The sequence below is a fragment of the Lontra canadensis genome, unplaced genomic scaffold (genome assembly GCF_010015895.1).
Source record: "Lontra canadensis isolate GAN:19392208 unplaced genomic scaffold, GSC_riverotter_1.0 scaffold17, whole genome shotgun sequence".
NCBI classification, from domain to species: Eukaryota; Metazoa; Chordata; class Mammalia; order Carnivora; family Mustelidae; genus Lontra; species Lontra canadensis.
Window position 1 is genome coordinate 1,274,321 of NW_022631011.1, and position 19,990 is coordinate 1,294,310.

At 49.3% G+C, this 19,990-nt stretch overlaps 1 protein-coding gene across 2 annotated transcripts in view; it reads left to right on the plus strand.

Annotated features, from left to right (window-relative positions):
* Positions 1–18,081: 18,081 nt before the first annotated feature.
* ST8SIA5 (ST8 alpha-N-acetyl-neuraminide alpha-2,8-sialyltransferase 5) overlaps positions 18,082–19,990 on the plus strand; it is a 50,950-nt gene continuing 49,041 nt past the window's right edge. The window contains exon 1 of one of the 2 annotated variants that reach the window (XM_032859474.1): positions 18,082–18,873. In XM_032859474.1, the coding sequence (XP_032715365.1) occupies positions 18,743–18,873 (131 nt within the window). In that variant the 5' untranslated portion in view covers positions 18,082–18,742. The remainder of the gene's footprint in view (positions 18,874–19,990) is intronic. The other variant, XM_032859475.1, reaches the window with a different exon arrangement.

The following is a 19,990-nucleotide window of genomic DNA, read 5'->3' on the forward strand; positions in this document are numbered from 1 at the left end:
CATGGAGGAACCTGAGATGCATGTCACTAAGTGAAAGAAACCAAACTGAAAAAAAAAAAACAAACTATATATGGTGTGGCTCCAACTATACGACCTTCTAGAAAGGCAAAAGTATGGAGACAGTAAAAAGCTCAGGGGTTGGTAAGGGTGGGGATAGGGAAGGAGAGATAAATAGGCAGAGCACAGAGGAATTTTAGAGCAGTGAAACTACTGTGTAAGATACTAAAAGGGCGGATACATGTCATTATACATTTGTCCAAACTCATCTAATGTACAACACTAAGTGATCTGTAATATGAACAGTGGGCTCCAGATGATAATGGTGTGCCCATGCAGGTTCATGGATTGTGACACATTTCCTGCTCTGGCAGGGGATGTTGATGGTGAAGGAGGCTGTGCATTTGGGGAGGGGGTGGGCTGCGGGTACATGGGAACGCTCTGTACTTTCTGCTTAATTTTGCTGTGAACCTAAAACTGCTCTGAAAAAATAAAGTTGTGTTTGTTTTTTAAAGGCAACCTACACAAACACTTTGAACCTCCTCAGCTTAAAAAAACTGCATGGAAATGCTAACTAGCAGTAGTTGCCTCTAAACAAAGGAATTATGAAGAGAAAATGAGTCCCAGGGGTGCCTGGATGGCTTTGTCAAGCATCCAACTCTTGATTTCAGCTCATGTCATGATCTCAGAGTCCTGAGATGGAGCCCCAAGTTGGGGCTGAAGATTCTTTTTCTTCTTCTGCCCTTCCCACTTCCTGCCCCAACCCTCACCCCTTTCACTCTCTCTTTCTCTCTCTCTCTCCCAAAAAAGAAGAAGAAAGGAAAAAAAAAATGAGTCCCAGAACTAAATGTAATTCCTGAAGCTGTGAAACTTACAGAAGGAAACAGTGAGAGCATCTTTATGATCTTGTGTTCGGCAGTGACTTCTTAGTCAACACCATAAACACTCACTAGAAACAAAGATACTCTGACCCTCACTAAAATAAAGTTCTGAAACACACCGCTGAAAAAATTAAAAGAGGAACTGCAGACTGGGAGAAAATACTGGCAAAAATTACATCTGTATCTGGACAAAAAGATATATGGGCAAAAATTTAATTAAGAATAAGAAAACAAACAACCCAATTATTGAATGGGCAAAATATTTGAACAGAAATTTCACCAAAGAATAGATACGGATGGCAAATAATGTATACATTAGCACAGCTGTAGATGGGGAATAAATCAGTGGGGAGAACAGACAGATCGCCCATGGAGAAGAATTCCAAATAATTTATACTCTACCCTAAAAGATGTGGAGCGTAACTCTCCACTCCTTAAGCGGGGCTGCATATAGTGATGACTTCTTTCCAAAGGGTATAGGTTGGAGAGAGGGAAAAGTAACGTTGCAGTGGAGAAGGCTGATAGACACTGCCTCAGCCAGGTGATCAAGGTCAAAATCAACAGTGATTAGTTATGTTGACAGTATGTGCTCTTGTCATGATATGATGAAAATGGCACTTTACCTCTGTGGTCGTCTTGCCAAAAACCAAGAAGCTCAGTCTAATCACGAGAAAAATATCAGACGAACCTCACTGAAGGGTATTCTACAAAATACCTCCTCAAAATTGTCATCGCAAACAAGGAAAAACTTGGAGAAACTGTTACAGTCCAAAGGCGCCTAAAGACACATAACAACTAAATGTAATGTGTTCAGGATGGGATCCTGGAACAGAAAAGCGACTTTAGGTAAAAACTAAGGAAATATTAATAAGCGCTGGATGCTAGTTAATAACATCGTATCAGTATTGTTCCTTAATTGTGATAAATGCCCCACACTAATATAATTTGTTGACAATAGGAAAAACTAAGTGTGGGTTATTTAGGAACTCTCTGTACTACCTTTACAATGTTTCTTTGTATCTAAAAACTGTTTTTTGTTTTTTAACTAGGCTCCATGCCCAATATGGAGCCCAGTGTGGGGTTTGAACTCACAACCCTGAGATCAAGATTTGAGCTGAGATCAAGAGTCAGATGCTTAACTGACTGAGCCACCCAGGTGCCCCAAATCTAAAACTGTTCTAAAAAGTAATTTTTAAAATACTATTTACAATAACATCAAAAACCATAAGATACTGAGAAAGAAATTTAACAAAAGATGTGGGAGGCCTGTATGCTGAAAACTATAGAACAGAGCTGAGAGAAACCCAATAAGATATGAATAAATGGGGGTGCCTGGGTGGCTCAGTGGGTTAAACCCTCTGTCTTCGGTTCAGGTCATGATCCCAGGGTCCTGGGATCGAGCCCCGCATCGGGGTCTCTGCTTCGCCAGGAGCCTGCTTCCCTTCCTCTCTCTCTGCCTGTCTCTCTGCCTACTTGTGATCTCTGTCTGTCAAATAAATAAATTAAATTAAAAAAAAAGATATGAATAAATGGAGATGTATTCTATGTTCATAGATTTGAGGACTTAATTTTGTCCAGATGTCATATTGTTAAGATGCCATCCCAATTATAATCCCATTAGACTTTTTGCAGAAATTGAAAAGCTTATTCTAAAATGTACATGAAATTGCAAAAGGACCTAGAATAAGCAAAACAGTCTTAAAGATTGAAGTTGGAGAATTTATACTGCCAGATTTCAAGATGCACTATGAAATTATAATAGATAGGACAATATGGTATTGGCATATGGATAACTAAATAGATCAATGGAATAGAATATCAAACAAATCTAGAAGTAAACCCATAGCGTATAACTAGATTTTTAACAAAAGCACTAAATGAATTTCCAAAAATGGGACTGGAATGCTGAATGTCCTTATGGAGTAGAAATGAACCTTGACCTCTACCTCATGCCATACAAAGATTAGTTTGAAATAGGTCATAAATTTAAGTGCAAAAGGTAAATCTACAAAGCTTCTAGAGAAAACATTCTTAGAACACATAAGGCTCTAATCATAGCAGGAAAAAATAGGTAGATTTGATTGATGGGTAGATTCATCAAAATTAAAAATTTCTATTGATCAAAAATTCTAATCATTTAAGAAATAAAAACACAGACCACATTCTAGGAGGAAATATTTGTAAGCCATTCCATCTGACAAAGAACATGTATCCAGAATCTTGAAAACCTCCTACAAATCAATAATAAAAGACAACAGCATTATGAAAAGGACAAAAGACCTATGCAGGTTCTTCATAAAGAAACATTTAAAAATGGCTAATAAGCATATGAAAAAGCTACCTATTTTTCTTCCTCCTCTTCCTACACCTTCTTTAGCCACAGGTATCAGATAAGTAGGGGTGGCGGTGGTGGTGGTGGGGTGAAATCATTCACTCAGTATATTAAGATTCTCCAGAGTGTGTGTGTGTGTAGAGAGAGAGAGAGAGAGAATGTTTAAGGAACTGTCTCTCATGGCTGTGGGGGTTGGTGAGTCCTAAATTTGCAGAACAGGCTGGCAGGCTGGAAACTCAGGGAAAAGCTATGTTGCAACTCTAGTCTGAAGGCAGTCCAAATGTAGAAGTTTCTCGTCCTGGGGAAGAGGTCAATCTTTTTTCTCCTAGGGCCTTCACCTGATTGGATGAGGCCCACCTACATTATGAAGAGTAATCTGCTTTATTCAAAGTCTTCTGGTTTAAATGTTAATCTCATCTAAAAAATGCATTCGCTGAAGCATGTAGAGTAATGTTGACCAAATGTTGGGTACTGGCCCTGGCCAAGTCAACACATAAAACTGGCCATCATATTGAACAAACATTAACTGAACACAACTTCCCTAGGTATGCCCATTGGTGATACAGCCATGAAGGAGAGGTTGCTGTTCTCAGCTCCCTCCTAGTCTGTCAGGTTTAGCAGTTTGCACACACAGGAGGAAGAGGCAATGAACTCACCTTGTTGGTGGCCACGAAGGAGTGGAGTGCAGGGAAGCTTTTCAAGGGAGGTGACAATTGAATTGATTCTTGAAGGTTTATTGCTATATTCTGAGCTCCTAGAACAGGGTTGGGCACAGAGCAGGCTCAATAAATATTTGTGAATGAGGTCAGGAGCTGTGGAAAGAGAGTGGGACAGTGGTAATCCTTGCATGCCTGGGTAAGGAGTCAAATACAGGAGAGCATCTGATGGGTTTTAAACAGTGCATGAGATCAGCATTAAGAAGTCTGGTGGCAGTATGGAGAACAGACTCTAGAGGCTGGCAGGGAGGTTGGAAGAACAGTCCAGAGTGTACTACATTAGACCAGGAGTGATGTGAATTAGCAGCTAACTAAGGCATTGGCAAACATAACTGGTGAGGGAAAGAGAAGAGAGATTTAGGGGTCAGGGCTGAATCCTGAAGAGGCTCTGGGCAGGAACCCAGCACAGGTTGGGCCCTCACACTCCTTGTTTTACAGATGATGAGTCTGAGACTCAGAGAGGGGATGCAACTTGCCCATGGCCACACAGCATGCTGAGAGAATGTATTGGACCAGAATCCCGGTCATGTCTGGTCAGGTTCTCCTTCCATGCCGGATGGGTCATGTCCCCCTGTCTCTTTCTCTCCCAGCCAACCTTGTTCTCAGAGAAGTTTCCAGTGTCATCGGAGTCTCCACAGTGGGAGGTGAGTTCCCAGGGGGCCTCACTCAGTACTGCCTCTGGCTTCGGAAGGAAAGGCCACAGGGCTTCTGAGAAGCTGAGGAGTCTGGGGGATGGTGATGAGGGCAGGGGTCACCTGAGGCTTCTTTCAGGCCCTCATCCCTGAGCACCTCCCTTGTCCTGGCTGGGGCTGACCCTGAGTGGTGGCTGTTATTTTAAGTAATTCACGTTGGAGGGAGGAAGTGAGGGAAATGTGAAAATGAGTAGCTATTGCAAGATGTGTGTGATAAATGAAACAGGGAACATAAAGACAGACGAAGAAGCACATCTGTTATTTTTGCTCCTTTTTATAGCAACCTGGAAGGCAGACTTTTCACACTAAGTAGGAACCACTGAGCTCCTGAGCAGTTTTGCGGCCCTAGCCCTCATTAGCCCCGACAGGAGCATCAGAGAAGGGTAGTGGCTAATGGGGGCCCAAGAACCAACATGAGCCCCCAGACCCGCACCCCAACTCCAGTCCTCCTAGCAGGGCAGAAACCAAGGTTCTGTGTGGAAGTGGGTTGGTGGTTTCCCCTCCATTTATTGAAGGATGGGGTGGCTGCCTCAGCCAGTCCCTAAACCCAGGGACATCTGCTCTCAGACTGCTCCTTACAAGCAGCTGGGAATGCAAAGGGGACGTTTTCATAAGAATATAGACACGGTTCCTTTAGCTGGGGAAATTCCCTCTCTCAAGCCACTTTTCCTCTTTTTAGAGGTGGACAGAGTGTGTGGCGCCCGTGCGCTGGCCTGGCGGGCTGTTGTAGGGGGCTGGGGCTCATGGAGCCAGAGGATGCTGAGCTTTCTTCAGGGGGCACTTTTCTCTGTTCCAAGGCCCATCAGCTGATGTGAGAAAGGATGGAGGGACTGCTGGGGGGACCATGTCCCCCAAAACAAGCCAAGTCAGCCTGCTTAGGGCCTCCAACTTCCCCTGGGAGCCTCCTTCCAAGTGAAGCATTGATACCACCAATACCACCGTTAGAAACAAATTGCCCTGGGAGAGAGTCTGGATGAAGCTGTTAGTCATGAGCACCTCAGCTCTTGCCAGGTCATCTCTGTTGGTTGTAGGATTCAAGGGAAAAGAGCAGGTCCCCTCCTTCCTGGGTGGCAGTCACCCCTGAGGGGAGCTGGAGCAGCTTCAGAGGAATGAAAAGGACATCTAAAGACAGAAGAGGGGGAGGAAGGGAGGGAGCATTTCAGGGGAGTGACAGACTACTTGGAATGACTACCAGGAGGCAAGCAAAAGAGAGGGGAATGGCTTCATCCAGGAGTGTGGGGGGCTCAGTGGGGCTGGAAGCCACGGCCTCTAGAGGTGCCTGTCAGCATGTGATTTTCTCCAGCAGCAGGCCAGCCTCAAAGCGGGAGTGGGTGGCGAAATCATCACTGGCTGGGGACTGGCTGGGTGGGGGTTGGGGGGACCATCCTCCTCCTCCCTCTTATTTGGAACAGGAAGTAAGCAGTGACCGGGTGAGGCTATGTGATGGGGTTCTGGCTATTGGGATGTAAGAGGAACATGTTGGATGGGGAGGCTCCCTTGCTCCATTGTGCTGTCTGGAATGTAGACACCACGGCTGGAGCTCCCACAGCCATCGTGGACTCTGAGACAGTGTGCTAGAACGTGAGCAAATAGCAAGAGAAGAGGAGCAGGTGTCCCTGATGCACTCAGATCTACCGCCCCACCTCTGAGCTTACTACCTCTGGATTTCTTTTATATGAGAGAAATATACTCTTAACTATTTTGAGAATGGTTATTTTGGGTTTTCTGTTATATACCACTGAACCTGATCCTGAGAGAAACAGACCAAGCATGAGGAAATTGTGAGTAATTATAAGAATGTCAGTAAAGTGATTGACCATGGGGTTTTATTTAATGAAATGGGAAAGGACAAGAAGCCAGGAGGTGGCCCATCCACTGGAGAATAGGGACTCCAGCCCTTGGCGCACTAACTCAGCAGAGCAGCCTATGGGGGCTGAAGAGCTTTAAGAAGAGAAAGTAGGAAGCTATGGTTAGAAAGTAGAATTTCTGACTTTATGGTTTCAGAATGTGCTTGACAAGATGTGGTCCTAGTACGTACTAACATTGCCTGAATGCTTCCTGTGCAGCTGGCTGGCTTTTAAGTGGGTAAGGATGTGCTGAATCTTAGTCCCCAGCATAACTCCGGAAGGTAGTTTCTTTTATTACCCTATCTCATAAAGAAATAAACTGAGGCTCAGAGAGCTCAAGAAACTTTTCCAGGAGAATAAAACATCACTGGCTGGGTTGCCATTAGAACCCAGGCAGCCCGACTCCAGAGCCCGAGCTCTTGGCCAGGCTACTCTGCCTCCCACACTGGGGGCTCCCCAGGAGAGGGAGGAGACGCGTGCAGGTGCAGGGAGGTGGAGGCCTCTGTGGCTGGCTCCTGGTTGCATCTTCTGGATGCTGCCCCATCCCCCCAGCCTGGAAGTAGGAGCCCAGGATAAGGGGAAGGCAGACAGCCTCAGTACCAAACACTGAGTTTACAGAGCAGGCTGAGGAGAGGGTGGGCCATCAGTGATGGGAGCCTTGAAAGGGTATGAAGGGCTCAGCTCTGGCCACCCAGGAGCAAACTGATCCTGCCCTGGGCTGTGGGGTGCTGTGGCTTGGGAGACAACAAGGAGTCTAGGGAATGTGCACCCTGCAGTGAGAAGTGGAAGGTTGGGCTCTAGGACCTGTGGGCCTGGGTGCAGATCCCACTCCCACCTCTACGTAGCTCCAGCACCTTGGACAGTTACTGAACCCTTTGGGCCTCTCCATCCCCAGGTATGTAGGCTTGAAAAGAGTTCCTCCCTTTCATCTACCTTCATTCAAGGGAGATTAAATGCATTAAGAGCAGGGAAGCTCTGTGAAAAGTGCCTAGCACACAGTGAGCACTCAGTGCCTTGATGGTGCTGTTTCACAGCCCCCTATGGAGAAGGGAGGGAGCTGTAACACAGTGAGTAAGCCAAGGACAGGCTTCCCAAGTGGGATAGGAGAAGCAGGGCTTGGCCAAACTGCCTCCCAGGGGAGGTTCTCATCCCTGTGCTTCCTACATCACTTTGGACATATCCCTGGGCCTCTTCTCCTAGGGTTACTTGCTTGTCAGTCTTCTGTCTCTCATGGAAGGAAAGGCCCAGACCCTTTAAATAAATGTCTGAATACCTTAGGGAGGGGTAAGGAGTTTTCCCCTGACCCCCCCAAACTACACAGATGCCTGTCTCGCCCAGCACCTGTCCCAGGGGCATTATCCAGGAGCAGTTGTCGGGTAACAGCAGGAATGGCCCCAGCGCTACCAACATGGCCAGGCCAGGTCGTGACTTTGGTTCACTGTCCTCCTCCTTCCATCAGCTGCCCTGCTTGCCAGCTCCCAGCCCTTTCCCTGTCCTGGCCATAGATGCTGCCTTGACCCTGACCGCTCTGCATTCTGCCTGCTCCTGGAGGGTCCCACACACTCTTTGCATGACCAACTATTTACTCCTTCATGTCTGGAATTACTAGACACCACCGGGACCCAATCCTGCCAAGGAAGGTTTTATTAGCAGGTTTTGTAAGGTTGGTGCCTGTGTGTCTGTTGAGGAAACTCTCTGGCACAGCAGAGAGAAGCATGAAGCCGAGAGTGAATCAGCTAAGGAACCAGGCACCCCTGGGTCAAACAAGCATCTGGATGGCCAGGCTCCTGTGGGCTGGTCTGAATTACCTGCCTGGTCTCAGCCCCTTTGGGATAAGAGGCCTGCAGCAAGACACATGCTGGTGCAGCCTCAGGGCTCACAGGCTGGCCTTTCCTCTGCCTCTGACCCACCGGGCTGTGTTGGGCAAGTCATTTTGCCTCAGTGGACGTCTCAGCATCTATCTGTGAAATAGAAATAACAAGTGCCTCCCAGGGCTTTTAAAAGATCCAACCGAAGGAATAAAAATGAAAATGCAGTGACCTCACATGGGTCACTGTGCACGGAGTGCCCAGCCTGCTGCCAAACTGTGATCGGACCCACAGGACAGAGATATGTCTCTTGCTTGGATTCACAAAGCTAGTGAGCAGAGGAGCTAAGAGCTGGATCTTAGTAAGTCTGGCTCCACAGGTCATGCTCTTGCCACATGCTGTGTGCCAGAAGGCAACACAGCCTCAGAATATTACCATTGCCACCAGCACCCCGGTACCCTGGGGGTTCTGAGAGGCCTGGGATGTGAGGGGAGCACAAGAGAAGACAAGGATAGGACAGAGGATGAGAAGAAGAGAAAAGGACAGGGCACGTTAGATTGGGAGGAGCACAAGGCAGGTTTGGGGGCTGGTGGTTTCCTTTTCTCTTTTATCTTAGTTCCTTCACTCTTTTATCTTAGCGGTGGTTCCATGGGTGTCTTCATGTTGTGGTAATTCATGGGGCCGTACAACAAGATTTGAGTACCTGTCAGTACATATGTTATCCTTCTGAAAAAGGTTAAAAAGAAAATAGGAACCTTGTAGCATATAGTTATTGAGTACAAATGTATTTTTAAAGTTCATACACTCTATTACTTATGCAGCTCTCATCTACATCTATTCAAATGATATGAAAAGTTATGCTGAAGAATCTGAAGATATTCTGGTAAATTACTCAAGAGTCTGGGCCAACATAAAGATCCCAGAACTGAAATTCTGGGGATCGTTTACTCCCCTCCTTATGGCTGACTAACTCCTGACATGGAACCCACCATTGGTCATGGGCCCTCCTTCCTTGGAACAATAGAGTAATGAGCTAGAGGGAGCTTGAATTTTTGAAGACTTTTTTTGAATGGAGCCACCGTCTGAGCCTTGAATCGCTCACCTCTGAATGTCCAGTATGTCACAGGAAAGAAAAACCCTGCGTATATTAAGTCTTGTCATTTGGGGAATTTCTGTGCCCAGAGCTGAACCCGGCTATAGCTCATCCTCTTCCCAGCCCTGCCCCATGAAAACATGGTGACTTCCCTTGTCCTCCTTGGATCTGGTGGTTAACTATGGAGCTGATGGGAGCCATGCTCTGGCAGGTCCCAAACTGAGAAGCCAACAGGTTACTCACCACCCCAAAAAATGCCATTAACTGCTTCAAGATGAGGCCCCACATGAACGCTGAGTGGATAATCCCAATTGAGTGATTTTAGGGGGCTCTGGGAGTCTCAACTACCCCTTTCACATGCAGGGTGCCTGAAATTCCATCTTCATTTGTGAACTCAGGAGAGTATGCATCTCTGAGAATTCCTACTTAGATACAAATGATTCTCGGTGGGGCAACCGTATTATATTCTGTCTCACATTAGCATGAAGTCATTTATCTTAGAAGTAGAAACAGAGAATTGTAGAGACGAATGAGCCCTTGGGGGATCATTTAGCTCAGTGGTTTTCAAAATACACTTCGGCAAAGCCCTTGCATTTTTATGATGGTAACTCTCAGCTGCCGTTCAGGTCAAGACCGGCAGGAGGGGAGGCTGGATGGAGGGTGCGGAACACCATTGTATTTCGAAGGCTGGTTTCCATGCTGGATAAAGTTTTAAAAACCACAGCTCTCTTTTATTTTATAGGTTCAAAGTCCAAGGTTGCCACTAGATTAATGAAGCCTGAAATCAGAGGGCTAGTTAGTGGCAGAGCCAGGCCTACAATTCCGGATTCTGACTCAGGACTGTGCTCACAACTGTTTCGTACTTCCTTAGGTGAGTTGCAGATGTGTGTTAAGGAGATGGGATAGTGAGAGTCGAGATGGGTGAGTTTCCGTGGGAGGAGAACAAAGGGGGCAGATCCAAGTCTGGGCTTCAGTGAGGATGCTGCAGAGTTATGTGCAGTAGACAGTCCTGGGCACTTGGAGTAGGCAGGGCTGATGGGGACAAGGGAGGCTGCTGAGGACACCTGGCCCCCTTCACGAATCTGCTGAAACTCAACATTTGTGAAATCTTTCTCTCTCGGGCCATTGCAAATAATGTGGTTTATCTTAGAGTCATATGGCTTTATAGTTTACAAAATGCTTTTATAGCTTTATATTTAATCTTCAAAAACTCCAACTTTGAGGGATAGATATTATATTTTCCAGTGTCTATATGAGGACACCAGTGGGTTAGAGAAGGCAGGGGTCTCTTCTGAACTCCTAGGCCTGTGACCTAAAGCATGTCTCCTCTGACTCCCCAGCCAGAGCTCCTTCCCACCAACCTGTAACACCTCCCCACCCCCACACTGGCAGCTACTTTCTCCAGCCTGTCACTGTCTTTGCAGCCAAACACCAAGGCATTCAGACCAAACATAATCTGTTTCCACTCTTATAATTTAGCTGACCTGTTGCCTGACTTCTCTCTTTTACTACAAGCTTTGTAAGTATTGTCATATGTGCTACCGTCAGTGAACCAGTAACATGTGTGTGTTTGGGGAAATGGGCAGGAGACAGGGCTACCCGTGATACTCTTCATGGTTCTGAAACATTTCTGGGACATGGAAGGGGAACCTTTTCTCTCTCTCTTGTTTGTCTGTCATCAGCACTAACCAATGACAGCAGTGGTGCCCTGTCAAAAGGAAGAAAGGAAACATAAGTGAAAAAGTGCTGCTCTAGATGATATCAGGTTGACTCTCCATCATCTGTTCTATCTCCATCTGTGGAAGCAGCCATGTGGTTTCTGGAATGGACCCTGGCTCCTGGGGAGCGTTCTTTGTTAGATTAAACCAACTAGGATAATACCTTCCCTTGTCAGTGACTGGTTCAGGGACCCGGGGCAACCCAGTCAAGGCATGGCATCCCTGTGCTGAATATTATTGGTCCTAGGTTGGAGGAGTCTCTCTCTCTCTCTCTCTCGACCCCCCTCTTCTGCTATCCCCCCAGTTACTAATGGCAGCTCTCATAGAACCATGAGGACAGCCACTTTTGAGAATAAGCCTATAATTTAGATGACGCAGCAGAGGATGGGAAGAACCTGGGTTCTAGAAAGACTGATTGGCCAATCGCGGAGCCCACCCCACCTCCAGTTTTTCTGATAGGTGGGATAGTACATTTCTCTGTGGTCTTTGTTACTTTAGTCAAAAGCTCCTAACTGACACAATGACCTTTAGGACGCAAGAATTTATTGTCTCCAGAAGTGAGATGGAGTCTCATCAAGCAGCCCATATGTGTGCTCAGGAGTCCCTGACGACTAGGGGCATATGTCTATGAAACAAGTGGTCCAAGTTAGGGGGCACTTTCTTCATGGAAATGTCACCCCATGATCTCCAGGCTGTACTTCAGGGGTAATTGAATCTGTGCAAACATGTTGACAATGGATAACGGATTCGCATGTTGTAATTTATCAGGCCTTTGTAGACATAATGCCTGAACACGGGGGACTGCCTTTCACAGTGATTCTCTAGTTCAGTGGGGTGGGTCTTTTGCACAGGGCTCTGCAAATCATGTGGTGTGGCCGTGGGTGGGGCAACAGACTGTAACCTGTGGACCAACTCTGGTTACGCTCATGTGTTTCTGCATCATTTATCTTTCCCAGCACAATAGCAGAGCTGAGTGCAACAGAAACCGTAAGGCTCGCAAAGCCCTTTCAGTTTGCTGACCCCGGTACACAGCACTGTCCACTTGGCCTGTAAGCAGTGGCCATCTGGGCAAATCCACAACGTAGCCGGGCGAGGGCTGTCACACCGGTGACCACGCTTGTCAACGATGATCTGTTTTCAGGGTATTCGGGCGGAAGACACCAATGCTGTTGCTCTTCCAATGTAAGTACTGATGTGGTTAGATGACAAGAAATTTCCTTTAGAAACGAATCCCATTCCCACTACTCCCTATTTATAATACCAGGTATGTATTCTCCTAGAAAACCCCCTCCTCATTAGGCTGAGATGTCTGAGCACATGGGTCAGGTGATGGTCACCCATAGGTCCCTTCATATAGCTCTATGTGCATTTCTAATAGGACATCACCTCTATTACAGGCCCAGAAGATAATTCAGGTTATGTTTCTCCCCGTCAGGAACAGTAGGATATAAATGAAATTTACCAGAACCTTCTCCAAGGGCAGGGTTATCAAAGGGAGGAGGAAGAGAGAGTTTTTGCACCAGGAACCTGCGGAGTAGAAGGAACCCCAGAAAATGGCAAAAAGGGTGTCCTGGCGACATGCTCTGGGATTGTACCAGTGTGCAGTGGACTGGACCCAACCACGCTTCACCAATGTCCGTGAACATCAACTAAGAGGGCTGATGACGCCCTTCATACAGAGATAGTGATCACATACGAGGCAGTAAGCCTGTGCCTCTGCTCCCTGCCTGCTCCCCTGGAAGGGGGCAGAGAATTCCTTCTCAGGTTGGCACAACAATGACAGGAGTGGTGGAGCTGCCTGCCCCTGGGGGTGTGGGGGTGAGGCCACAGTGGTGGGGAGGCGTCTGGTGCTGTCAGCGAGAGGAGAGATAGGCTCTCATGTCTGTGCCTTTTCAGGCATCTGTCCCTCCAGCTGCTCTCTACCAATCCGGAGGTTGATTTAACCAAAATGCAAATCTAATCATGTTGTTCTGCTACTTAAAATCTTGCAATAGTATGGTGGATCATTTCCCCACTCCTGTTCTCTGGCTCCTGCCCTCTCCTCCAGACTCATCTCTCCAGCTACCCTGAGCTGACCGGGTCACGTTGTCTCCTGCTGCTGGGCTTTGTCCACAGTGCCCCTGCCCCACTCAGTGACCTGGCTAATCATCCTTCCCTGGTACAATTCAGTTCAATGGCCACCTCCTCTCGACCCCTTCCTTGCCATTCTTTGCCCTACCTCCCAACAACCCACCCCCCCACCATTTGGGTTAGAGGCTTACTTCTCCTACTAGAGGGTACTGGGTGCCCTCTTCACTGTCACCTAAATTCCTTTAAGGGCACAGACTATGACTTACAGATTCTCATTTCCCTGGCTCATCATGCAATACCTACCACATAGTAGACACTCCCACCACAGGCACTGAAAGCCTGGACCTTGAGAAACCAGGACAGAGGCTAAATGAACATACTTGACTGTGGCTGTGACATTAGGACCGGGAATCTCTGGTGTTCTAGAAATGGATGATCATAGTAGGACACGTATTGCTTTTCTCTTTACAGGTACCCAAGGAACATTAAACATTTCCAAACCTCTGTGTTCCCAGGCATTCTTTTGAAGTCTCAGCATTACACAGACCACCAGCAAAACGCATCGAGGAGCCTGCCCTGGACTGGAAATGGGAAACCTTCTCTGAACTGAATTTGTCAGAGCTCCTCCTCAAAGGGCAGAACCTGATCCCAGGGGTTTCTAGCCCAGGGCCTGGCCTTGAAGGTGAGCAAAGAAGACACCATGTCATCTCAGTGTGTCCCCGAGTGACCTCATTATGAAGAGTGTAGCTGTTTCTGGCTACCTGTGGGAATGTGACAGCCCCCAGGGGGAAATGAGTCTTTTCCGCCCTGAGACGCAGGAGCCATTGTGGATTAATACTGAGAAGCCTGTCTCTGCCTCTGGAAGCAAACTGGGTCCTTCAGGGCAGATGCAGAAGAGGAATCCCTGGGGCGGGGGGTGGGGGAGTGGTGCGAGGACAAAAGGAAGTTGTCTCTCAGGTGGGACGCAGGAAGGCCACACTGTGACTTCATAGCCTCATTCAGGATCATTTAATAAGTTATTTCGAACATGCTTGGTGCATTATAAGGGAACCGAATGAGGAGTTTAAATTCTAGTTCTATTCTCTAATAACAGCTTAGTGAAAACCAGGAGGATCCAGCGTCCACAGATGCCCGAGCAATGGCGAGCTCTGGCTCTCTAGATTTAGAGGTTATCCCTGGGCATTTCTGCTCGGTGGCTGCAAGACGCCCTCAGCACAGACAGAGTATCCCCGAACCACGACTCAGCCTCTTGGAGCCGCCTTGCGAACACAGATAGGAAGAGGCAGAACAGCCTGGACTTATCACAGACTCTGCGAACGCATGGGTGGAATGTCACTTACATAATCTGGCAGGTTGCAATTGTGCCATAATGTTACCAACCCCAGTTTTCTTAAACCAGTCGAAATCTCTGAGGTCTTTTTTTTTTTTTTTTAAAGGAGTCTTTCCGTTTCCGTCGGAGACAATGCTCACAGCATGAGTAATGCCCATCAGTTATCAGCAATTTAGCAGATTGTGCCAGTGTTGACATTTCTTCTTGGCTTAATTGTGCGTGCATGTGTGTTTTAAACAATGATGCAGCTGTCCCCGTTGCTGGCAATTAGGATATAAAAATGGTGTGCACTGAATCTGGCACAGTGATCAGCTCTCCACGGTTTACTCTTTTGTTTGCAAGGCCTTCCGAGGGTTTGCAGCAGTTCCCCAATTGGAATATGGATTTGGCTTAAAATGGAACCTAGATCCATATATTAATAGCAACAACAGGGACTGCAGACCTCCGTGTCTCGAGGTCTTTTGGTCTCTGATTCCTCCGCCGATGCTTGTGTCTGTGTGTATGTTAAAGGTACCTTCTGACTTGATACGAAGATGGTGGGATTCAAGACACCGTTAGGATTAGGAAGGCCCTGTCGGCAGAGGCGTGCAGGACTATTGCTGGGTATCAAGTGACCCAAACACATTGCACACAGGAGACTACGCCAGCGTTCCAGCTGTGGCCAAAGTCAGCACTGGCCCTTGCTTCAGATTCCTGCCGCTACCTGGCCAGCGGGGAGAGTCCACACCCAGTGTTAAGTAATTCATTTCTCTGGACTATTTTGTCTCTTCGTGGGTTTTTTGCTGTTAGATTAGCTAGGTAGCGTCATCTAGGGTGGGGACCAATTCCCATCCGGTCATGGCAAGTTTGAATCAAATACCTATGAAAAGAATAACCCAGCTGTTTGGAAAACTGTTTGACAGGAATCACACTACAGCTGAGCCTTCTGTGACCCAGTGATCCCACTCCTAAATACTGCTACCCCACAGGTAAGCGCGCATATATTCACCAGAGGACACACTGGAAGGTATGTGGCCGCAGCTCTCTGGGGGTCTGTCAACAGTAGAGTGGATACGTTGGTTGTGCTACAGTCCAGCCGTGACATACCATATAGACAGAAGATGGAACAAACAACGGTATCCATCAACCTCTAACCCATAGCATGCGAAGCATGCATTTTCTGGCTCTGGGAAACACATGACCACCAACTGACGGGCTGAGGACAACACAAGCTTACCAGCTCACGGTGGGGCAGCTCGTAAATCTTGCTTCTCCTCAGACGGCCTCACAGGCCAGGAGCTCAGGACTGTCTTCCCAGTTCATTCAGGTGGTGGCAAAATTTATGGTCTTTCTTGTGACTGGAGGACTGAGGTCCCCCATTTTCTTGCGGCCTGTGAGCCAGGAGCCGGTGTCAGCTCTCAGAGGCCGTCCAGAGCTCTTGCCGTGTGGACTCTGTCACCAGAACCAAAAGTGAAGAGCTTCCCTCAAGTCCATCTGTATCATGCTTCAAAATCTCTTTCGTCAGGAAGAGCTTAGTCCCTTTTAAGGGCTCATGTGATCGGGCCCACTGAAAATACTTTCCCTATCTTCAAGCCAAGTGATTTGGGCCTAAATTACATCCCACAATCCCTTTACAGCAATACCTAGATGGATGTTCGATTGAGTAACTGGGAGAAAGTGCAAGGACCAGAGAGGATGAGGGATCTCGGGGGCCATATTACAATGCTCCCTGTCATACACAGTGACATGGAAGAACCTTCCAACCCATGGCGAGTGAAAGAAGTCAGACATGAAAAGAATATATGAGGTATGATTCTGTTTGTATAAAATGCAAGAACAGGAAGTGCTGATCTTTGGGGCTAAAAGTCAGAATAATGGTTACTCTTCAGCACAAGGTAACTGGAAAGGAGCAGGAGAGGGGTCTTGGAGGGGGACTGATGATGTTTTGTGTCTCAATCTGCATTCTGGTTACACGAGTGTGTTCAGCTTGTGGAAACTCAGCAAGCTGGACATTTTTAGAATAATTTAGATTTCTTGTTTTAAAATAGATCCGTTTTGTTTTTCCAAGGCACTATGCGTTCAAAGACAACTATCCGGGAGGGTACTTGATGGTGGTGGGGAACCAGCGGGAAAAGAAAGGAGATGAGAGTGCCTCTCCAGCAGTGACGGTAGCCCGTGACCTCCGCAGGGGAGGGCCAACTAAGTGAAAAATTAGACTCAACTTGGACCACTGTGCGGGACCCACCGCATAATCTGTGTGTCCCAGTGGAAAGCAAAATGCAGGGCCTTCTAGTTCAAAATTATTAAGAGGTTAAAGACAGCAAGAGTGGAACTCTAAGCCAAGGGTGAGGTGGGGTGGGGCAGGGCACTGCCCCCACCCATAAAGCCCCCCCTGCCTCTGTGGGAGCAAATGCCACACTCCCATTCCAAACACTTCTTGCTAGGTGAGTTACTTTGGGCAACTAGACCTTTGGTCCTTTTGATTGTAAAGAGGGTTAGTTAGAGGCTAGCAGGCGCTAATTCAATTAATATGCAAAAGCAAGCACTATTTTGATGAGTAAGGCACCAAATAAATTTGGGGATTATTATAATAATGGGCCATCTTAATGTTTGTGTTCTTTATTTAATTGACCTCACAGATATTTATTTGGTACATAAACTCTTGACAGCCCATGGTCCGCTGCCGCCTTGTGCATTAAAACCAATTCCAACCTTGTTGGTGAATCCCTAATCATAAGACCTGCCATCCCGTTCCTTGCTCTTTCCAGCTCCAGCGTAAAGTACTAAAGGGTAAGGCCAGAGCACTGGAGGCCCGTCACTAAAGCCATTTTTTCTTGCTGGGACAAGAGTTTCCGTCTATTTGGGAGCTGAATCCTCACCCTGACTCCAGAACGTCCCCAGCGGCTGTAGGGCCCTTGGAAGGGGCGCCCTGAAATCATCCAGGAGGGCTCAGGGGTGAACGCTGTGGGCACATGACTCTCCAGGACGTGGGAGACTGTGGGGTCAAGGTGACAGGGCTGGCACTTGGCTTGCAGGGCGGGGGGTAGGGGGGTGAGGGGGATTAGGAAAAGGGGAGCGGATCTAGGGGCTTGGATTTCTAAAGAGGCATGACTTTGGCGTTGCCTTTCTGTGCCCTCTGAAGCACCAGCCTTTCCAGACTTGCTGATTTACTCAAGCTTTGGGGGACCGTGGTACCCTAAGGCGGCCGGCTGCCTGACCTAAGATTTATGAGCGGCTCCGAGGATGAGACAAGGTCCCAGTGGTTCGGTGACAACCAGGTCTTTGAGGAACAGCCGCGGGCCACAGCTGGGGAGAGGAAGGAGGCCTGTGGCTGGGGTGTAGAGCCTCTGAATTTTCTCCCTGCAGGAGTTGGGTGCCCGGAGCGCAGGCGGGCAGCCCCGCAGGCCATCAGCATGCAGGAGCCGCGCGTGCCCGTCCTTGAAGGGTTGCCCGCTGACCTTGCTCCGCTTTCTCCGGAGAAATCTCCCGAGCGCGAGGACGTGGCCACCGCGGTGACTCAGTACCCTGCGCGCCGCAAGCAAACGCTCCCTTCCAGCATGCCCAGCTTCCAGCATGCCCAGCTTCTCTGCCGCGCCTTCCCCTTCCTGCCCCCTTTTTTAATTCCACGATTCAAACCTGGCGTTTTCCGCTCTACCCCTCCCCCTCTCCACCGCCCGCCAGTCATTCGCCAGCCTGTCCGGGTGTTTGGTCCCCCCACCTCCCATCTGCAGAACTGAAGGCCAACCTTCGCGCTGCCTCGCTGCGGGCCCTGGGATCGGACGTGGCCGGCCGGGACAGGGCACGGCGCGGGGCGACTGCGATCCGGAGCCCGACCGGAGGGGGCGGTGCGCCGCGCTCTCGGGTGCACCAGCGGACGGCATCCGGGCCCCGCTCCCCATTGGTCGTCACCTCGGCGGGGAGGGGCCGCCCTGAGCCCGGGGCACCTGGAGTCGCCTCTCCGCAGGGAAATCGGCGGCTTCCGGGCACGGGCGCCCAGAGGTAGAGGCGTCCGGAGGGAAGGCCCCGGGCCGCGGCTGAGCTCCCCACGATCAGCTCTCCCCTGCCCGCCGCCCCGGCGCCGGCCACGCTCGGATGCCCCCTGCGCCCTCCCCGCCAGGCGGAAACTTTGCCCAGCCAAGTCCCCCGCCCGGCTAACAGCGCCGAGAGGCACCTGGTCGATCGCACGCCCCGCCGGGGCCCCGAAACCCCGTGCGTGATTGCGGGGGCCCCCCGGCGTCCGGCGCCCGCCGCGCCCCGCCGTGCGCGAGCGGCCGCCAGGATGCGCTACGCGGACCCCTCGGCGAACCGGGATTTGTTGGGGAACCGAACTTTGCTCTTCATCTTCATCTGCGCCTTCGCCTTGGTGACCTTGCTGCAACAGATCTTGTACGGCAGAAACTACATCAAGAGGTAAGAAAGTCCGAGCGCGGGTGAGGGTGCAGGGAGCTCGCGGGCCAGTCCCCAGGTGGCGGCAGCAGCGTCGGCCCGGGCGTCCCCAGAGTCAGGGGCCCGGGTTGGGCACCTGGCTGCGAGCACCGCCGCGTTGGGTTTGGGTCCTGGCGCTCCGAAGCGCATCTCTCCCAGCTGCATGAGAGCGCCTGCCCTGCGTGGGCCGGAGGAGCCCAACAACTTTGTTTTCTTGAGAAAATGGGGGACAGGTTGGAATTCCGAGTGGCCACGCCGATGACGAATCCATCCGAATGCCCCGAGGGGCCACAGGAGTCAGATCGGTGTCCCCCAAATCTACGGCGCCAAGGCCGTTTGGTTGGAGGGGAGGCTCCCTGGTGTGGAGGGCTCAAAACCGAACAGGATTACCCTGAGTCCTGAACTTCTGTGGGGGCTCCTGGGGGGAAAGCGGCAGGTTAGGTGGGGAGTGATAATGGGCTGGGACCGTGACTGGAATCGTCAGTTTTCATAAACCGGTAACCACTATGCGTGTGAAACAACCTGATTCCTCCTGTAGCAGATGGTTCTTTCTCATCCTTACACAGAAGGTCAGAGCGGCAGACAAAGTTAACTCTCCCCTCGTTGGGCTCTCTTCCCAGCCCACCCCATCCACCCGCCGACTCTGTTAAGAGAAAGATCAGTAGGAGGATGTGTCACAGCCTGGGTCCCTGCGTGTGTGAAAATGCCAGCCAGTTCCTTCTGCTGGCCAGGAGAAATGCTTTGGGGTACTCTGCCTAGCTCCAGAGCTTGGGGATAGCGCTGACCCTAGGATGCTCCCACATCGGAGCCCCTTTTGGAATTAACCTAGCTCTCCTTTTGCCTGGAGGTTTGTTCTTTGCTGCTGTTAGGCTACTCCCTTCCCTGTCCCTGTCCCTGTCCCCGTGCTGGGGAGTATGAGGCTCCTTGCCTGGGACATTTGCACTTAACCAGCCATGCACCGCCCCCTCCCTCCCCAGACAGCATTCTTCCCCCATGGAAGGCAGCCGATGAGCTCTGCATGGTGCTGCTGGTTTTAAAGGACATTTTCAGAGTCCCCTGGATGGCTTGGGTCTGCCTCCCCTTCTGGCTTCTACTGCCCCTC